The 15079-nt window shown below is 41.8% G+C and overlaps 1 protein-coding gene across 1 annotated transcript; it reads left to right on the forward strand.

Annotated features, from left to right (window-relative positions):
* Window positions 1-4257: 4257 nt before the first annotated feature.
* On the forward strand, window positions 4258-7384 carry LOC139042758 (PWWP domain-containing DNA repair factor 4-like). Its single transcript, XM_070502844.1, is given in 1 exon segment — window positions 4258-7384. A coding segment is annotated over 1 exon segment (1803 nt). The 5' UTR covers window positions 4258-4312; the 3' UTR covers window positions 6116-7384.
* The last annotated feature ends 7695 nt before the right edge of the window (window positions 7385-15079 follow it).

Below are 15079 nucleotides of genomic sequence, written 5' to 3' on the forward strand. Positions count from 1 at the left end.
TCACAGCTGGTCATTTGTAGGTGAGAAACAAGCCCAATTTTTTTTTTATCCCTCTGAGAAAACTGAAGGCAGTTCACGATTTTTCAGTTTGTGATGTTTGGCATTTAAACATTTTATACAAAAGCGACCCAGATCTCCGAGTAGGAGTGACCTCTATGAATTTCTGGAACGAGTGGCCAACACAAGGGGGAAGGTTTAGAGGTATCAATTCTCACTCAATCTTGCCACAAATGGAATTCAACCCGAACGAGACCTTTAAAAACTTTTTAAAAAGTCACGTGTGAAAGCTCATGTCGAATTTGTCTGGCAATGGAAAGGTGCAGACAGAGGCAAGAATGTATTTTCTTTGTAACTGAAGTTACATAAAATGTGCCTTTATAACGAGAAAGACAACTGCCAACCCATCCCTTTATGGAAATACACGTTTTGTAGACAGTTTAAAATCACAAAACCTACAGCTCAAAAGAAGCCCCAATAAATAGGTAGGAATTGTAGGGAGGGGGCGTTGGGGTGAAGAGGAGAGAATTCCTGCCTCTGGGGAGTGGGGGGTGGGGGAGCGATATCAAGAAAAGTGCCCTCATTTTGAGACAACACCTTCAGAGGGTTCTTTTCTTTTCTTTTCTCTTCAGAAGTGATTACAGCCCTCACTGGGGAAAGGACTTAAAGCATAGAGCTTCCAAAAGAGTTCTTCCAAAACTCATGGGTGTTTATTGGAGAAGTAAATGCTCATTCTCATCAAGGCCTTTCTTTCCTCAACCTCAGAGCAAATGGAATAGAACAAATGTTGTACTAGGACTTAAAAATGGAAGCTAGTCCACTTGAGGACTTTATTTCCTGATGGTCTGAAGCTGACAGTGGAGTTATACAGATTGGAGAGTTGCTGTTTACACCGTCTCCCTTCTACTTCACTCTGTTTGTTCTCACCGGGCAGCAATGTTTGACTTGATTGTGAACTAAAATACTGGACACATTTTCATACCCAAGCCCTCTGAGGATTTGGGGTTACTTTAAAAGTTAGTTTGGTGCTGTTCAACATTCTATTTCGAGCACATTGTTCCCGGTGTGCAAAAGAGGATCAATATGTACGTCCCATTATCTCTACCTAGTGTCTTTCTGTCCCTCTCCCTGCATATGTCTGTGGAGGGAGAGAGGAGAGCTGCACTCCCATCGCTACACGATATGAAAAGAAAATCAGCTGCAAGATCACGTACCAATCTTCAGTGGCAGATATTTGGGCAATGGGCCAAAGCATAGGATGAGAGGACCATTGAATATTTGATATTTGCATTTAACACCCTTCCCTTCGGATTCTCTCTCTCAAGGATGCATTGCTTTAGCGACCAGAAAAATAACTGTAATTGATATTTTGGCTGTCTGTCGAAAGTACTCCGTTAAAGTGTTTAATACTTGAAAAGGTGTACGCAAATGTGAATACAAGAGACTATTCAAATAGCTTGTACAATTTTAGAAGAGACCTTTTTAATACCTTACAGAACACATGATAGCGTAAATAGAACACAAATTCTAGACCCCGTGGACTCATATATTCGCAGTAAGCATTCCTGGGCGCTTAGATTACTGATGCTTAATATTTTCCCTGCGTTCTAATTTTAAACATCTTTTTGGATTTTCCACGTGTGTTTTTAAAATAAGGAATGAAAAGGAGCTGAAAACAACACCTACAGTGGAAGCAGAAACATTTACATGCACATGTAAAGGCAGAGAGCATGGATTACATGCATCAATAACACGCATCTTGGGGCTCTAACGTCACTCTGAGTGTGACTGTGTGTGTGTGTTCATGTGTATCTGTGAGAGAGTAAGTGTGTGTGCGCGTGTGTCAAGTGTGTGTCTTGCAGTGTGGGCAGCTATCTGGTCAGGCCCTCCTGTTTTGTGTGATGGGCTGTCGGGTCCTGCCGCAGGGAGACTGCAGCAGCTGAGTCACCTGTTTTTCCTTCTCCCTTTTGTTCTGTGTCCTCACATGACACATGTGCTCTGAGAGCCGGTACACTGAGTTCTCTAAAGCAGAGGACGCGAAAGCTGCATGATCGTGCACCCTGGTCCAAGAAAAAGTTTGTGTGGGTTACGCCCAAAGGATGTATATTTAGTCATCACGCATTTCATATTATGAACACGTGCAAAGTCGCACACACGTGCATTTACTAGGGAAATGATATTTGATATTATCAAACATACCGTTTGAAACAGATAGTGGGTGAGCTAAAATCTAGAAGCGAATTGTAATACGTATTTGTACAGCGTATACAGAAAAGTAGAACCTATTAACAGGGTATTTCTGGGTGGGAAGAGAGGAATTGAGAGAACAATCGCATCTTCTGCATGACACACATCTGAATGTTTGAAACTTATTTCACTAGAGTTTTTAAATATCAGGGAAACCACATTGTAAAGAGATTCGCAAAAGCGATGTGAAAAATAGGCAGTGACGTGAAACGGTGATCAAATATGCTCTTGAGTGAAGAACTATAGTCCTAGGTAATACGTGCAGGTATGTGTCTATGGAGGCACAACAAATGTGTGGGAAGCCCATACACCGTCAAATCGAGGGTGAGCATCTCTAGTGTACTGTCTCCCGTCGGTATCTCCCGACCCGTTTTATATTCCCCGCAAGCCCATTTAATGTTACTTCAGAAGCACGAGAAAAGAAAAACACTAACATTATAGACCCCATTTTTGTTTCACATGCACACACAAACACGCACAAGTTGCTATCGTTCAATCTGTGTGCCCAAGGCAGACGAAGGCTGTCACGAGAGCAGTAGTTCCCGCCGTTCTGAAATAGGAGGGACTGACACAAAGTAAGTAGCTTAACACGGAAATGTTTTTGAAATGCAAAAGAAGGAGGAAAAGAAACATAGCATCTACCTTACACATGAAATTTAACTAGTATTTCTGTTCCAGAATAGCATGCATTCCAGAGTCGGGGAAAGGAAAGTGATGAATCAATCCCCATGTCATTGGCTTAATTTCCTATCTGCTTTTGGATTTTTCTAGATTAACATTAGAGGTGCAGAGGTCCTGGGTATCTACATTTGAAGCCGTTTGACCCCTGGAAGAACAGTGCCCTTCAGAAGCACGGAGCAGGGTAAAGGGTCTGCCGGGCAAGCAGTTGGAGTGTGCGAATCAACAGATCCAGCTCACAGGACCACACCTACCACGATCCACGTGGCCTTTGGTAAGACTTCCCCATTTCACTGAACATTTCATTTGCAGTCATTTCATGTTGACGTTTGGGGTGTGGTTGGTTTTGCTCCTCGCTCTACGGCCGCTTCTTGACGCAGAGTTGGTGCTGGGGAAAAAGCCTTTTAAACCACCCTAGAGAAACGAAGAAGTGCTGGTCGCAGCCAACGGCCCGTGCCTGCAGCAATCCTTGTGAAGGATGGCACCAGCAACCACCCTGATGATCTTCATGAACCTCTGAATTCCGAGCTCAGGCTCTTGAACACGACGTTGTGCTGACACCTCGTCCCTGTAGGTCAGAGATCACCTCTGGGTTCCTTGGGTGCGCTGGGCGGCGCCAGCACCCTAGAAAAGAAAAACTGACATTCCCCTAGGATGAGCCCCGAGGAGCCCAAAAGGCACAGGAGGTCCAACAACCAAAATGAGACCCTGGACGTGACACCCACCTCCCCACACAGATGCTGTTTAATATGCAGCAGGAACAAATGGGGCAAGAGGTTGGGTTGGGAGGGTTGCAAAACTCCTCAGGTATCTTCAGGAACTTTTTCCCAGATACTTGCCATGTATCTAGCCCCCTGTCTGATACACACGCTTTATATTTCTTTATCTCTCATCGATTCTCACTGACCAACATTCTTCTACTTTCACAGGAGGAATTTTTTTCTGACACTCTTCTTCTTTTCCTCTCCCATATTCCAGTATTCTCCAGCATAGGCCGTCCAAAACACGAGTTCCAGCGTCCCTGGGAGACTCAGGGGGAGAAGGACAGGCCAGACAAGCTGTAAAACCTTCGCAGTCCTCGGCAAAAAGGTGTGGGGAAGAACGCTGTTCTAGGAAGATCTGCCGCAGCTGCAGGTATGACAGCCAGACCCCTCCACCTCTATGAATTACCTCTTGACAGGAAAGGCAAATCATAATGGATGCCACATATGTCCTCTGCAACTGGAAAGGCCTCTTCTGGCCAGCAAAGGTTTTATCCAGATCCGGGATCCCACCAACAAATAAGAGAAAAAAGGTACTTTCTCTAGAAGTTCAAATACTCTCAGTCGATGAAAAAATTAGAGTGAAAAGCACAGACATAAAGATCCTAAATGAGTCTCAAATTGAATCCATGGCCTCCTCGCTAGTGGCCCAGTCGGAGGCCAGTGTCCCACCGGGAGAGGAAGCAGCCTACAGAAGCGCCCTTACAGTGGCCTGGGAGATTCTGAGTGAGAGAGCAAATCTGGGTCGGGCAAGAGCGTTAGACGATCCAGAGACCACCACGCTGTCTCAGAAGAGACTGCAAAAGCCATCTCGTAGAAAGTATTGGAAGCCCAGAGGGAACTTACCGAGGAGCCTTGGGAAAAGCGAAAACCCCAAATCACCGTGGGTACGTTCAGAGAGGGAGGGTAGCAAATCACAGGTGCACACAGCCGTCGCTCGTATTCCCAGGGAAATGCAAACAACATCCTCACAAAGCTCCAGCGTGTGCCCAAACTTCCCGTCACTTTCAGAAGATGACCGTGAGAGAGAGGGCAAGGAAAAGAGGGACAGCTCAAGAGTTATGTCCTTGCACTGCACAGCCAAGGAGGAGGGTGCAGGTGCTCAAGACGGAGGCGTCCTTCCATCTCCGCCACCAGGTTTCATCCTCACGGTGCCCAAGGCTCTGCAAGAAGGGACGCACAACAGCGGCCCAAAGACCCTGGCTGTCTCTTCTGAATGCTCTACCTTCTCCGAGGGTGTTGAGGACCCTGGAGAGGGTGCCTGGAAGCCAGGCTTGGAAGGTGCGGCAGCAGCCTCCAGTGCCCCTAACCTGAGGCTGCGTTGTTCACTCCGTCTGGCAAATAGAAAAAGGAAGCTTCAGGGACCAGAGTCTGAGAGATGACTGCAAGAACTTCGACCTTTAGTTGGCTCAAAGGCGGTTAATCCCACCACGACTCCTAAAAAAGATGTCGGCAAGGAAGCAGGACAACCGACAAGCATGGCCCTCCCTCGGGAGCCGGGTCCCATTGAAAGAGGAATGATGGTCTGGTTTAAATTTCAAAATCACCCATTTTGGCCAGCAGTGGTAAAGAGCGTCAGCCAAACAGAGCAGACGGCAAGGGTGCTTTTGATAGAGGCAAACATGCACCTCGAAAAGAGTGGCATTCAAGTTCCTCTTCGAAGATTAAAGCACCTGGATCGTAAAGAGAAAGAGAAACTGATAAAGAGAGCCAGGAAAGCGTATGAGCAAAGTGTGAACTGGTGCTTCTCCCTGATTTCCCACTACAGAGAGGGGCTCGGTCGTGGGTGTTTTGCGGGCTCCTTCCTGGACTATTACGCTGCTGACGTCAGTTACCCAATCAGGAAAGCCATCCAAGAGGGCACTCTGGAGATTGATTTCCCACGGGTGAATTACGACGACCTGGACGATTCTGAGGAGGAGACATCCCTGGGCGGGAAGAGGCCCTGCAAGAAAATTCTCCCTGACCGGATGAAGGCCGCTCGGGACCGAGCCAACCAGAAGCTAGTGGACTTCATCGTGAAAAGAAAGGGGGCTGACCATCATCTTTTGGACATCGTCAAAGGCAGGAAGCAGTCCAGGTGGCTGGCATCATTTCTGAATTCAAACAGGTACGTGATCTGCGTTGAAACGTACCTGGAGGATGAAGACCAGCTGGATGTGGTGGTAAGACATTTACAGGAAATCTACAAGCAAATGGACAAGAGAGTGCTGAATCGGGTCAGAGATGACCGAGTGAGTTTTGTTGTGGAAGTTCTTCTGCCAGAAGCAATCATCTGTTCAATTGCTGCACTTGATGGATTAGATTATAAGGAGGCAGAAGAAAAGTACCGGAAAGGGCCACCCGTGCATTCCCGGGAAAAAGAACTATTTGATAAAAACCTCTTAAAGGAAATGAGAAAGAGGTCAGCAAGAAGGAGCAAGGCTCAATAACTCCCCCCGGCCCCCGTGCCCACACCTCAGCAGGGAGGCTTCCTGTATATACCCTTACCGAGAAACCCTGTCTTTACGAAATCTGTGACCCTTCCATTCTCTATGGCACGTAAATACGTTCTGGAAAGTCGAGACCTCGGGAACGGGCTGGATTCATTTTGGACCCATCCCTAGCATTTGTGGGTGTCACGGTCATCATCATTTCTTGCTCCCAAGCTCTTCACAGACTAATTTGTTAAAATATTGCAAACAGTTGTATTTCCTTCTACTTGCCCGGATGTGTATATTGTCCGGGTGTTTTCATGACATTGCTTTTGGCTATACTTCGTATTTTAATACGGGACTCCCATTCTTTTGTTGCACGAAAAGGCCCTGGTGTCAGATATTAAGCAACGGTCATTTTTAAAATCCAAGATACACTTTTACGGAAACATCACATGGACTTGTCATCCTTTTCGTGATACATCGGTATAAATGATTGAATTCCTTTTTAAGACAGCTCCTGAATTTTCCCTGCCATGCTTATTTGTTTGGAAAGATAGACTCAAGAGGTAAAACCAATGACAGAGATGTTTTCTCTCTATTATCACTACCTTCAGATGGTTCTTGGAGAGGCAATCTGAAATCCAAACAAAGTTAATGGATCATCTGCATGTAGTCCACGTGTGGGTGAGTGAAATCTCAGCACACAGTCAACATTTTGTCGTCAGCCTGCATAAGACTTTTAACTCTACGTTTCCCCGAGATTCCATTGATGGGAATAGCTCTTCTTCAATGGCTGAATGGTTCCCCCAAACAGACAGGCTTCTGGCTGTCTTCCTAACTGACCGAATCCCCTACATAGAGCCCACTGTCCCCTGGTGGAAGACAACTGGAGTCATCGTGTACACAGTCAAGCTACTCTAGACCCGGGAGTCCAGGCTGACTGCTAGGAGCCCATCCAGATGGCATAAATTGTAGGAAAGCGAGCACTTTGTTCTGGGCCTGTGTCCCCTGGAAAGCAGGCATGTGTCTCAAACCAAGCAAGCTTTAGCTTTTGACTTCTTCATCAGCTAGCTCCGACAGATTCCATCAGTATAAATGCAGACGGGTAAGTCATTCCAGGCTGCCTGAGCAGCAGATGGACCGGGATCTGGGAACTGGGAATCGGGCTACAGAAAAGTCTCCATTCGGCTGAGTATGGCTGTTGTCGGGATACAATGAAACGTATGTAATTCAAAGATAGATTCTGAAGCCATGAACTGTTTTCCTAAGTGGAAACAAGATTTTTTTGAGGGGGGGGGAAAAATGTTAGAAAAGCTAGTTTACTTTTAAAAACTGGATGTGAAAATAAACACGAAAGGTTTAACCTGAACCCGAGTGCATTTTGATTCTTGGAGGGAGTCAACAGCCACTCACGGGCCCGTGTTATGTGTTCACAAGGCCGCGTGACTTTCTTTTCCGGGTAAAATTTGCAAAGGCTAGCTGTTTTGATTTACAACAAAACCATTGTGTCTTTCACCTCAAACGTCTGCTTCGCCATACTTCAGATGGTACAGCTGCGTAGTTGAAATATCTAAATATATATGTATATGTATATTATACAAAATTTTGGAATTTTGACGGATTCATTGTCATCTTTTAAGGTTTATTTATTCATGGATTTTCTTCTCATTCTAAATAAATGTTCACTTCCACGCGCGTTTTCATAATTTTAGAAGAGGGACTTCCAAATTGTATAAGCTTCAGGCCCAACAGCACCCTCTTTGGAACTCTGCCTGGGAGACACCACGGCTCCTGGGGCATCCTGCCTGGGCCAAGCCACAAGACAGCCTCAGGGTCTTGGGAAGTATTTGGAAACACACCACCTCGACGCCTTAGGTGGGCCTTGTGCACGGGAACAGCACGCTCTAATTCCTCTATAACATCGTGTCTCTCTGAGGCAAATGTATCACTCAACTTCAGCTTTCTCATGCAGCCACATCTATCTCTACGTTCTAATATTTCCCTCACCACCTCATTCATGCATTCACTCATTCACTCCTTCATAGCACTGTGAGCCAGTAGAGCAAGTAAGATGTGGTTTAAGACTCCGCTCTGAGGATAAATTTCAGGTGCCGTAGAAAGAAGACGACAATCTTGTGACCCAGGTGACAATCTAATTTCTAAGACGGCTGGGATGGACTATTTCATCTTCTTAGTGAGAAATATTTATCAGCATCATGGACTGACGGCCTATATGTGACACCAGAACCCCAGGTTTCCCTATACTTGTGAGATCGTGGGTGCCTCTCGGTTTGGAGTGGAGGGAGAGGACCTGGTCCCTCCTGGGGTGTCATTTACACCTGAGGCATTCACTCAAGAGGGCAGACACACCTGGGACACGCACCTCTTCTCCTTCACTTTAAACTGGGGTCACATGTCGGGTGTGGAGCTTGATTTGCGGTCAGCTGTGTGGACTCTGAGATCTCTTCCAGCCTGAGCCTTTGTCAAGGGGGTTCTAAGATTACCCTAAGCTGGTTCTCTGTCACGGGTGTGTGTGTCTGATGGGAAAGTTCAACCTGTCACTCTCCCTGACCTATTGGATTAAGGAGAGCTCCTCTCCTCCAATCGTAAGGCAGACAGCTGAACATCAAGCCCTGATGCCAATTGTTGGTTGGCAGAGCTGCTTGGAGACACCATGCACAGCATTCACATTTCTCTATATACATGTATGAATCTGACAAAGAAAGAGTGGAACCCAGAGACCTGGTAAGATGACTAGCGTGAGAACATTGAATACCCAGAATTCCATGAACCCTCACCTGGACATTGGCAACTCCCTAACCCTGGCTACTACAGAAAATCCTCCTTGGTCCTGGAGACCCTGCAAAGACCTTATCTAAGGCAGCAACCTGAAAAGATGTTGCTTCTCTCATTCAACATCCGTCTGTGCTAATTTTCATTCCTATTGGACTAATAACAAACAAGTTATGACTAGGTAAGATCCTGGCACAAGGAATAAAAAACAATTTCTGTTAGGATGGTAAATACCCTATATTCAGAAGAAACTGCAGGACCTGGCTCATATGAACTTGCATGAACTGGGATAATATATGTGTCAATGGATTTTGAGGATATGGAACCAGCAAGACAGGGGACAAAATATAAGTCCATATAGGGGAAAAGTTATTGACATGAGAGCACAGAACTGTGACTCCGGGTTTGACATCCTCAAAGGGGCCAACCCAGCTGCCTAATATGCATATCATAAGCTTAGACAACAACAGCCTACAGTAAATGACATGAAAAGATTAGAACTGCCTTGGCAAAGAAAAATGAGGAATTGGTGAAAAGATCCAGGGGAGTAGGTTTTTAGATATGATTTATAATGTGAGACCAGTTGTACTACCTCTGGCCTCTGATCCCTTGCAGGGAAAAGAAATCACTACTCACTAAGGAATGTGCTGGTAAAGCAGCACTGGCATCTTTGAAAAGCTCAGTGCTGACTCTCCTCTGCAGACCATTTTGTTAGCATCTGTAGTGGAAAACTGTAGTACCCCACCAACTGTCGAGATCTAAGTCAGTCCACAGGCCCACAGCCCATTGATTGAAATGGAGGTCAGAAAAACCCAGTCAAGCCTTCCCCCAAAACCTGTGTCTATCTACCAAGGTAAGTGTACACTGTGGAAAGGAGGATACTAGCATTTTTAAAATGAATGTTGAACATGAGTTTCTCTGCTTAGAAAGGGGCTTATGAAGTCTAGGTAGTAATTGAGTTCTGTCTCAATTTCATCTGACAAGGGAGCCAATGGTTCTGTGCACACACCCAGGGTTTTTTCTCCAGACTGTCCATATATAGTTGGCAATAATGTACTTGGTAGGTGACAGAATCTTCATATTGGCTCAAGTGATATTATATAGAAATGCACACATGGAAGCCTATGAAGCTCCTCTCTCCATACAATATAAGAAAATAAAAGCAATATTGATTCTATACTAAAAAAGGAGAGAATACTCTAATTACTAAAATCAGAAATGAAAGTGGGGCCATTACTATTGACCTTACAGAGTTAAAGAGGATTGTGAGAGAATGCTGTGAACAATTATACACTAAAAATTAGATAACTTATATGAAATAGACAAATTCCTAGACACACACAAACTAACAAAACTGCCTCGTGAAGAAACAGAAACTCTCAATAGACCTATAAAAGTAAAGAGATTGAATCCATTATCAAAAACCTCAGAACAAAGGCAGGCTCAGGGCCATGTGGTTTCACTGGTGAATTTTACCAAATGTTTAAAGAAGAATTATCCTTCTCAAACTCTTCCAAAAATAGAAGAGGACAAGCATTTCCCAATTCATTCTATGAGGCCAACATTACCCTGATGTCAAAATGAGACAAAGGCACCACAAGAAAAAGACACAAGACCACAAGAGAAAGACACCACAAGGGACCAATATCCCTTATGAATATAAATGCAAAAATCCTCAAAAACTATACTAGCAAACCAATCCAGCAGTTCTCTGGGTTAAAAAGATTTTAATTAAAAGGATTATACACCATGACAAAGTGGGATTTATCTCAGGAGTGTAGAGGTGATTCAACATATGAAAATCAATGTAGTACACTACATTAATAAAAAGAAGGGGAAAAAACCACATGGTTATCACAAATGATGGAGAAAAAGCATTTGATAAAATCCAACACTTCTTCTTGATAAAAAAAAAAATTCAGAAAACTAAGATTAGAAGGGAGTTTCTTCAACTTGAAAATGAGCATTTATGAAAAATCCACAGCTAATATCCTACTCAATGATAAAAGATTGATAGCTTCACCCTAAGATCATGAACAAAATAAAATGTTTACTTTTTCCCCTTCTAGTCAACATTGTACTGAAAGTTATAGCCAGAGCAATTAGGCAAGAAAAATAAATAAAACACATCCAGTTTGGGAAAAAACAAATAAAACTAACTTTATTTACAGATGACAAAATCTTATATATAAAAAATCCTAAAGAATCCATTAAAAAAACTATTAGAGCTAATAAATTCAACAAAGTTGCAGAATACAAAATTAGCACACAAAATCTGTCTTTATTTCTGTTTACTAGCAATAAACAATCTGAAATGGAAATTAAGAAAATAACTCCACTTACAATAGCATCAGAAAGAATAAAATACTTAGGAATTAATTTAGCTAAGGAGATGCAAGACTCACACACTGAAAACTACAAAACATTGTCGAAAGAAATTAAAGAAGACCAAAATAAACAGAAAGACATCCTGTGTTCATGGATTGGAAGATGTAATATTGTTAAGATGGCAATGCACCCCAAATATATGTACAGGTTCCATATGATCCCTATCAAAATCTCAATGGTATTTTTGTAGAAATGGAAAAGGTGATCCTCAAATTCATATGGAACTGCAAGGGACTCCAAAACCAAAACAAAGAACAAAGTTGGGGGGCTCACATTTCCCAATTTCAAAACTTACCTTGAAGCTATGGTAATCAAGACAGTGTGATACTGTCACAAGTCTTGACAAATAGACCAGTGGACTAGAATTTAGAGTTCAGAAATAAACGTATACACATGGTCATTGATTTTAAACAAGAATGCCAAGACCATTTGGTGGTAAAAGGACAGACTTTTCAAACAAATGGTGCTGGGACAACTGGATATCCATATACAAAAGAAGAAAGCTGGACCTTTACTTCACAACACACGCAAAAATTAACTCAAAATGGATCAAAGACTTAAATATAAGAGCTAAAACTATAAATTTCTTTAAAGAAAACATAGGGGTAAATCTCCATGACGTTGTATTTGGCAATTGTTTCTTAGATATAACACCAAAAGCACAAGCAACGAAAGAAAAAAAATAAATTGGACTTAATCAAAATTTAAAACGTTTAGCATTAAAGAACACTATCAAAAGAGTGAAAGACAATCAGTAGAATGGGAGAAAATATTTTCAAATTATATATCTGATAAAGGCATATCAGAATATATAAGAAACTCTTAAAACTCAACAACAAAAAGACAACTAGATTTTCAAATGTGCAAAAGACCTGAATATAGACATTTATCCAGATAAGATATAGAAACAGCCAACAAGCACATGAAAAGATGTTCAATATCATTAGTCATTAGGGAAACAAAAATCAAAACCACAATGAGATACCACTTCACACCCTCTAAAATGGCTATAATTTTTTAAAAAGCAAAATAATAAGTGTTGGCAGGAATGTGGAGAAATTGGAGCCTTCATATATTGCTGGTGGGAATATAAAATGATGCTGCCACTATGTAAAACAATTTGGTGATTTCTCAATATAAGTATAGAATTACCATATGACTCAGCAATTCCATTCCTAGGTATATACCCAAAAGAACTGAAAACAGATGTTTAAACAAGAATTTGTACAGGAATTTTTATAGCAACACTATTCATAATAGGCAAAAGATGGAAACAACTCAAATTTACATCAAGTGAAAAATGGATAAACAAATCTGGTATGTCCACACACTGGAATATTATTCAGTCAGTTAAAAGGAATGAAGTTCTGATATATGCTGCAACATGTATGAACCTTGAAAACGGTATGCTGACCAAAATATGCCAGACACAAAAGACAACATGTTGACTACATTTATATAAAATATCCAGAATAGGCAACTTCAAAGAGATACAAAACAGATTATTGTTTGTCAGCACCTGGGGAGTGGCGGAATGGAGAGTGACTGCTTAATGTGTGCGGGTTTCCTTTTGGGGTGATGAAAATGTTCTGGAACTAGTAAGTGATGATAGCGGCACAACTTTGTGAAGGTACTAAATGTCCCTGAATTGTATACTTTAGAATGGTTAAAATGGTAAATTTTGTGTTAGTGAATTTTACCACATAAAAAAAGAAAGAGAAAAAGAAAGACATATGGAAGAGGAATCTATAGATTAAAAGGGACTTAAAAGACTCCCTACCAATCACAATGTATGGAACTTACTTGGTTTCTGATTCATAATCAAACTGTCTTTAAATGTTTTTTTTTTACTGTTGTTTAATGTTGCTTAATGGTTTTTAATACAATTAGAGAAGCTTGATCACTAATTGAATATTTAATAATATTAAATTATTATTATTTTTTTAAGATTGGCCCTGAGCTAACATCTGTTGCCAATCTTCCTCTTTTTTTTCTTCCCAAAGCCCCCCAGTACCCAGTTGTATATCCTAGCCGTAAGTCCTCCTAGTTCTTCTATGTGGGGCACCGCCTCAGCATGGCTTGATGAGTGGTGCTAGGTCTGCACCCAGGACCCAAACCTGGGAAGCCCAGGCCACCAAAGCAGAGCACACGAACTTAACCACTCAGCCACAGGGCTAGCCCCTTAAATTATTTTTAAGTGTGATAATGCTATTGTGGTTGTTTTTTAAGAGCCCTCATCTTGTAAAGGCAAACACTAAAATATTTTCAGATGAACATATAGAGATATATAGATATTATAGATGAATGCATATCTATATACATATATATGTAAAGAGAGAGAGCAAAAATTGGCAAACTAAAAAGAAAAATAAACAAATATACAATTGAGATTTTAACACATCTCTCTCAGTAACAGAGAACAAGCATACAAAAGCATCAGTAAAGGTATAGAAGATGTGAACAACACAATCAATATGCTTAACCTAACGGTATTCTGCATCCAATAACTACAGACTATATGTTCCTTTCAAATGCACATGACCGTTTACAAATATTAGTCATGTGCTAGGACATAAAATGAGTTTCAACAAATTGCAAAGGAATTAAATCATACAGAATATATTCTCTGACCACAGAGCAATTAGGCTAGAAATGAAAAGGGTAAGTAGAAAATTCCTAAGTGTTTAAAAATAAAGAATACACTTCTAAATAATCTATGAATCAAAGAAGAAATCACAATGGAAAGTAGAAAACAGTTTGAACTGAATAATCATGAAAATATTACCCTTCAAAACTGTTAAAGTTAGTAGCAGCTAATGCTGCACATACAGGGAAATTTATAGTCTTAAGTACGTATATTAGAAAATATGAAAGGCTGCAGATCAATGATCTAAGCTTCCATCTCAAGACAGAAAAAGCACCTCACATTAGAAACAGAATAGCAGATTAAACCCAAAGAAAGAGAGGAGAAGAAATAAAAAAGACAAGTACAGACTCCTTTGTTAGGAGCACAACTTAGAAGTGGTACTCTTCACTGCCACACACATCCCATTAGCCAGAACATGGTCACATGGGCACATCAAGCTGCAAAAGAGGTTTAGATATGTAGTTTCTTCCTGGGCAGCCATGTGCACGGCTAACCTGCAGAAATGCCAGTACTAAAGGAAGGAAGAACTGATACTGGTGCACAATTAAGCCTCTCACAGACATGTGGAGACACCAATCAGACATCCAAGTGGAGATGTTGAGTTCAATACATTAGTCTGGAACTCAGGGCAGTAGTCTGGATTGCAGATGACAATGTGGGAGTCATCAGCATATAGGTGGTATTTGAACCACGAGACAGAATGACATCATGGTGGAGCATATAGAGAGAAGAAAAGGGGACCTAACACTTAGAGCCTGGCCACAGGAGAAGGAGCCAGCCCCCAGGGCAGTGTGGTGCCTTTTGTAAGACAGGAAGGGCTGGGGGAGGAGCAGATTTAGGGGAAAAACTGAAAAAGTTGAGAAGGAAATAGAAAAAATAAGGTGAGTTTGAGAGATAGTTGGAGGTAGCATCAACTATTTTCTCAAATCATTCAAAATATGCCATCACATACACGTCATCATTCTCTATTGTTTGATATTTTGTTTGATTGCAATTTCCATTATTACAAATAACATCATGTTGAATTTTCTTCTGTTTTAATATTTTGCACATGCCTAATTGTTTCCTTAGGATAAAAGTCTAGAAGTATAATTATGAGGTCAAAGGAAATGAGGACTTTTAAAGCCTATGATATATTGTACAAAACTGCC

The sequence above is a fragment of the Equus asinus genome, chromosome X, assembly GCF_041296235.1.
Source record: "Equus asinus isolate D_3611 breed Donkey chromosome X, EquAss-T2T_v2, whole genome shotgun sequence".
Lineage (NCBI taxonomy): Eukaryota > Metazoa > Chordata > Mammalia > Perissodactyla > Equidae > Equus > Equus asinus.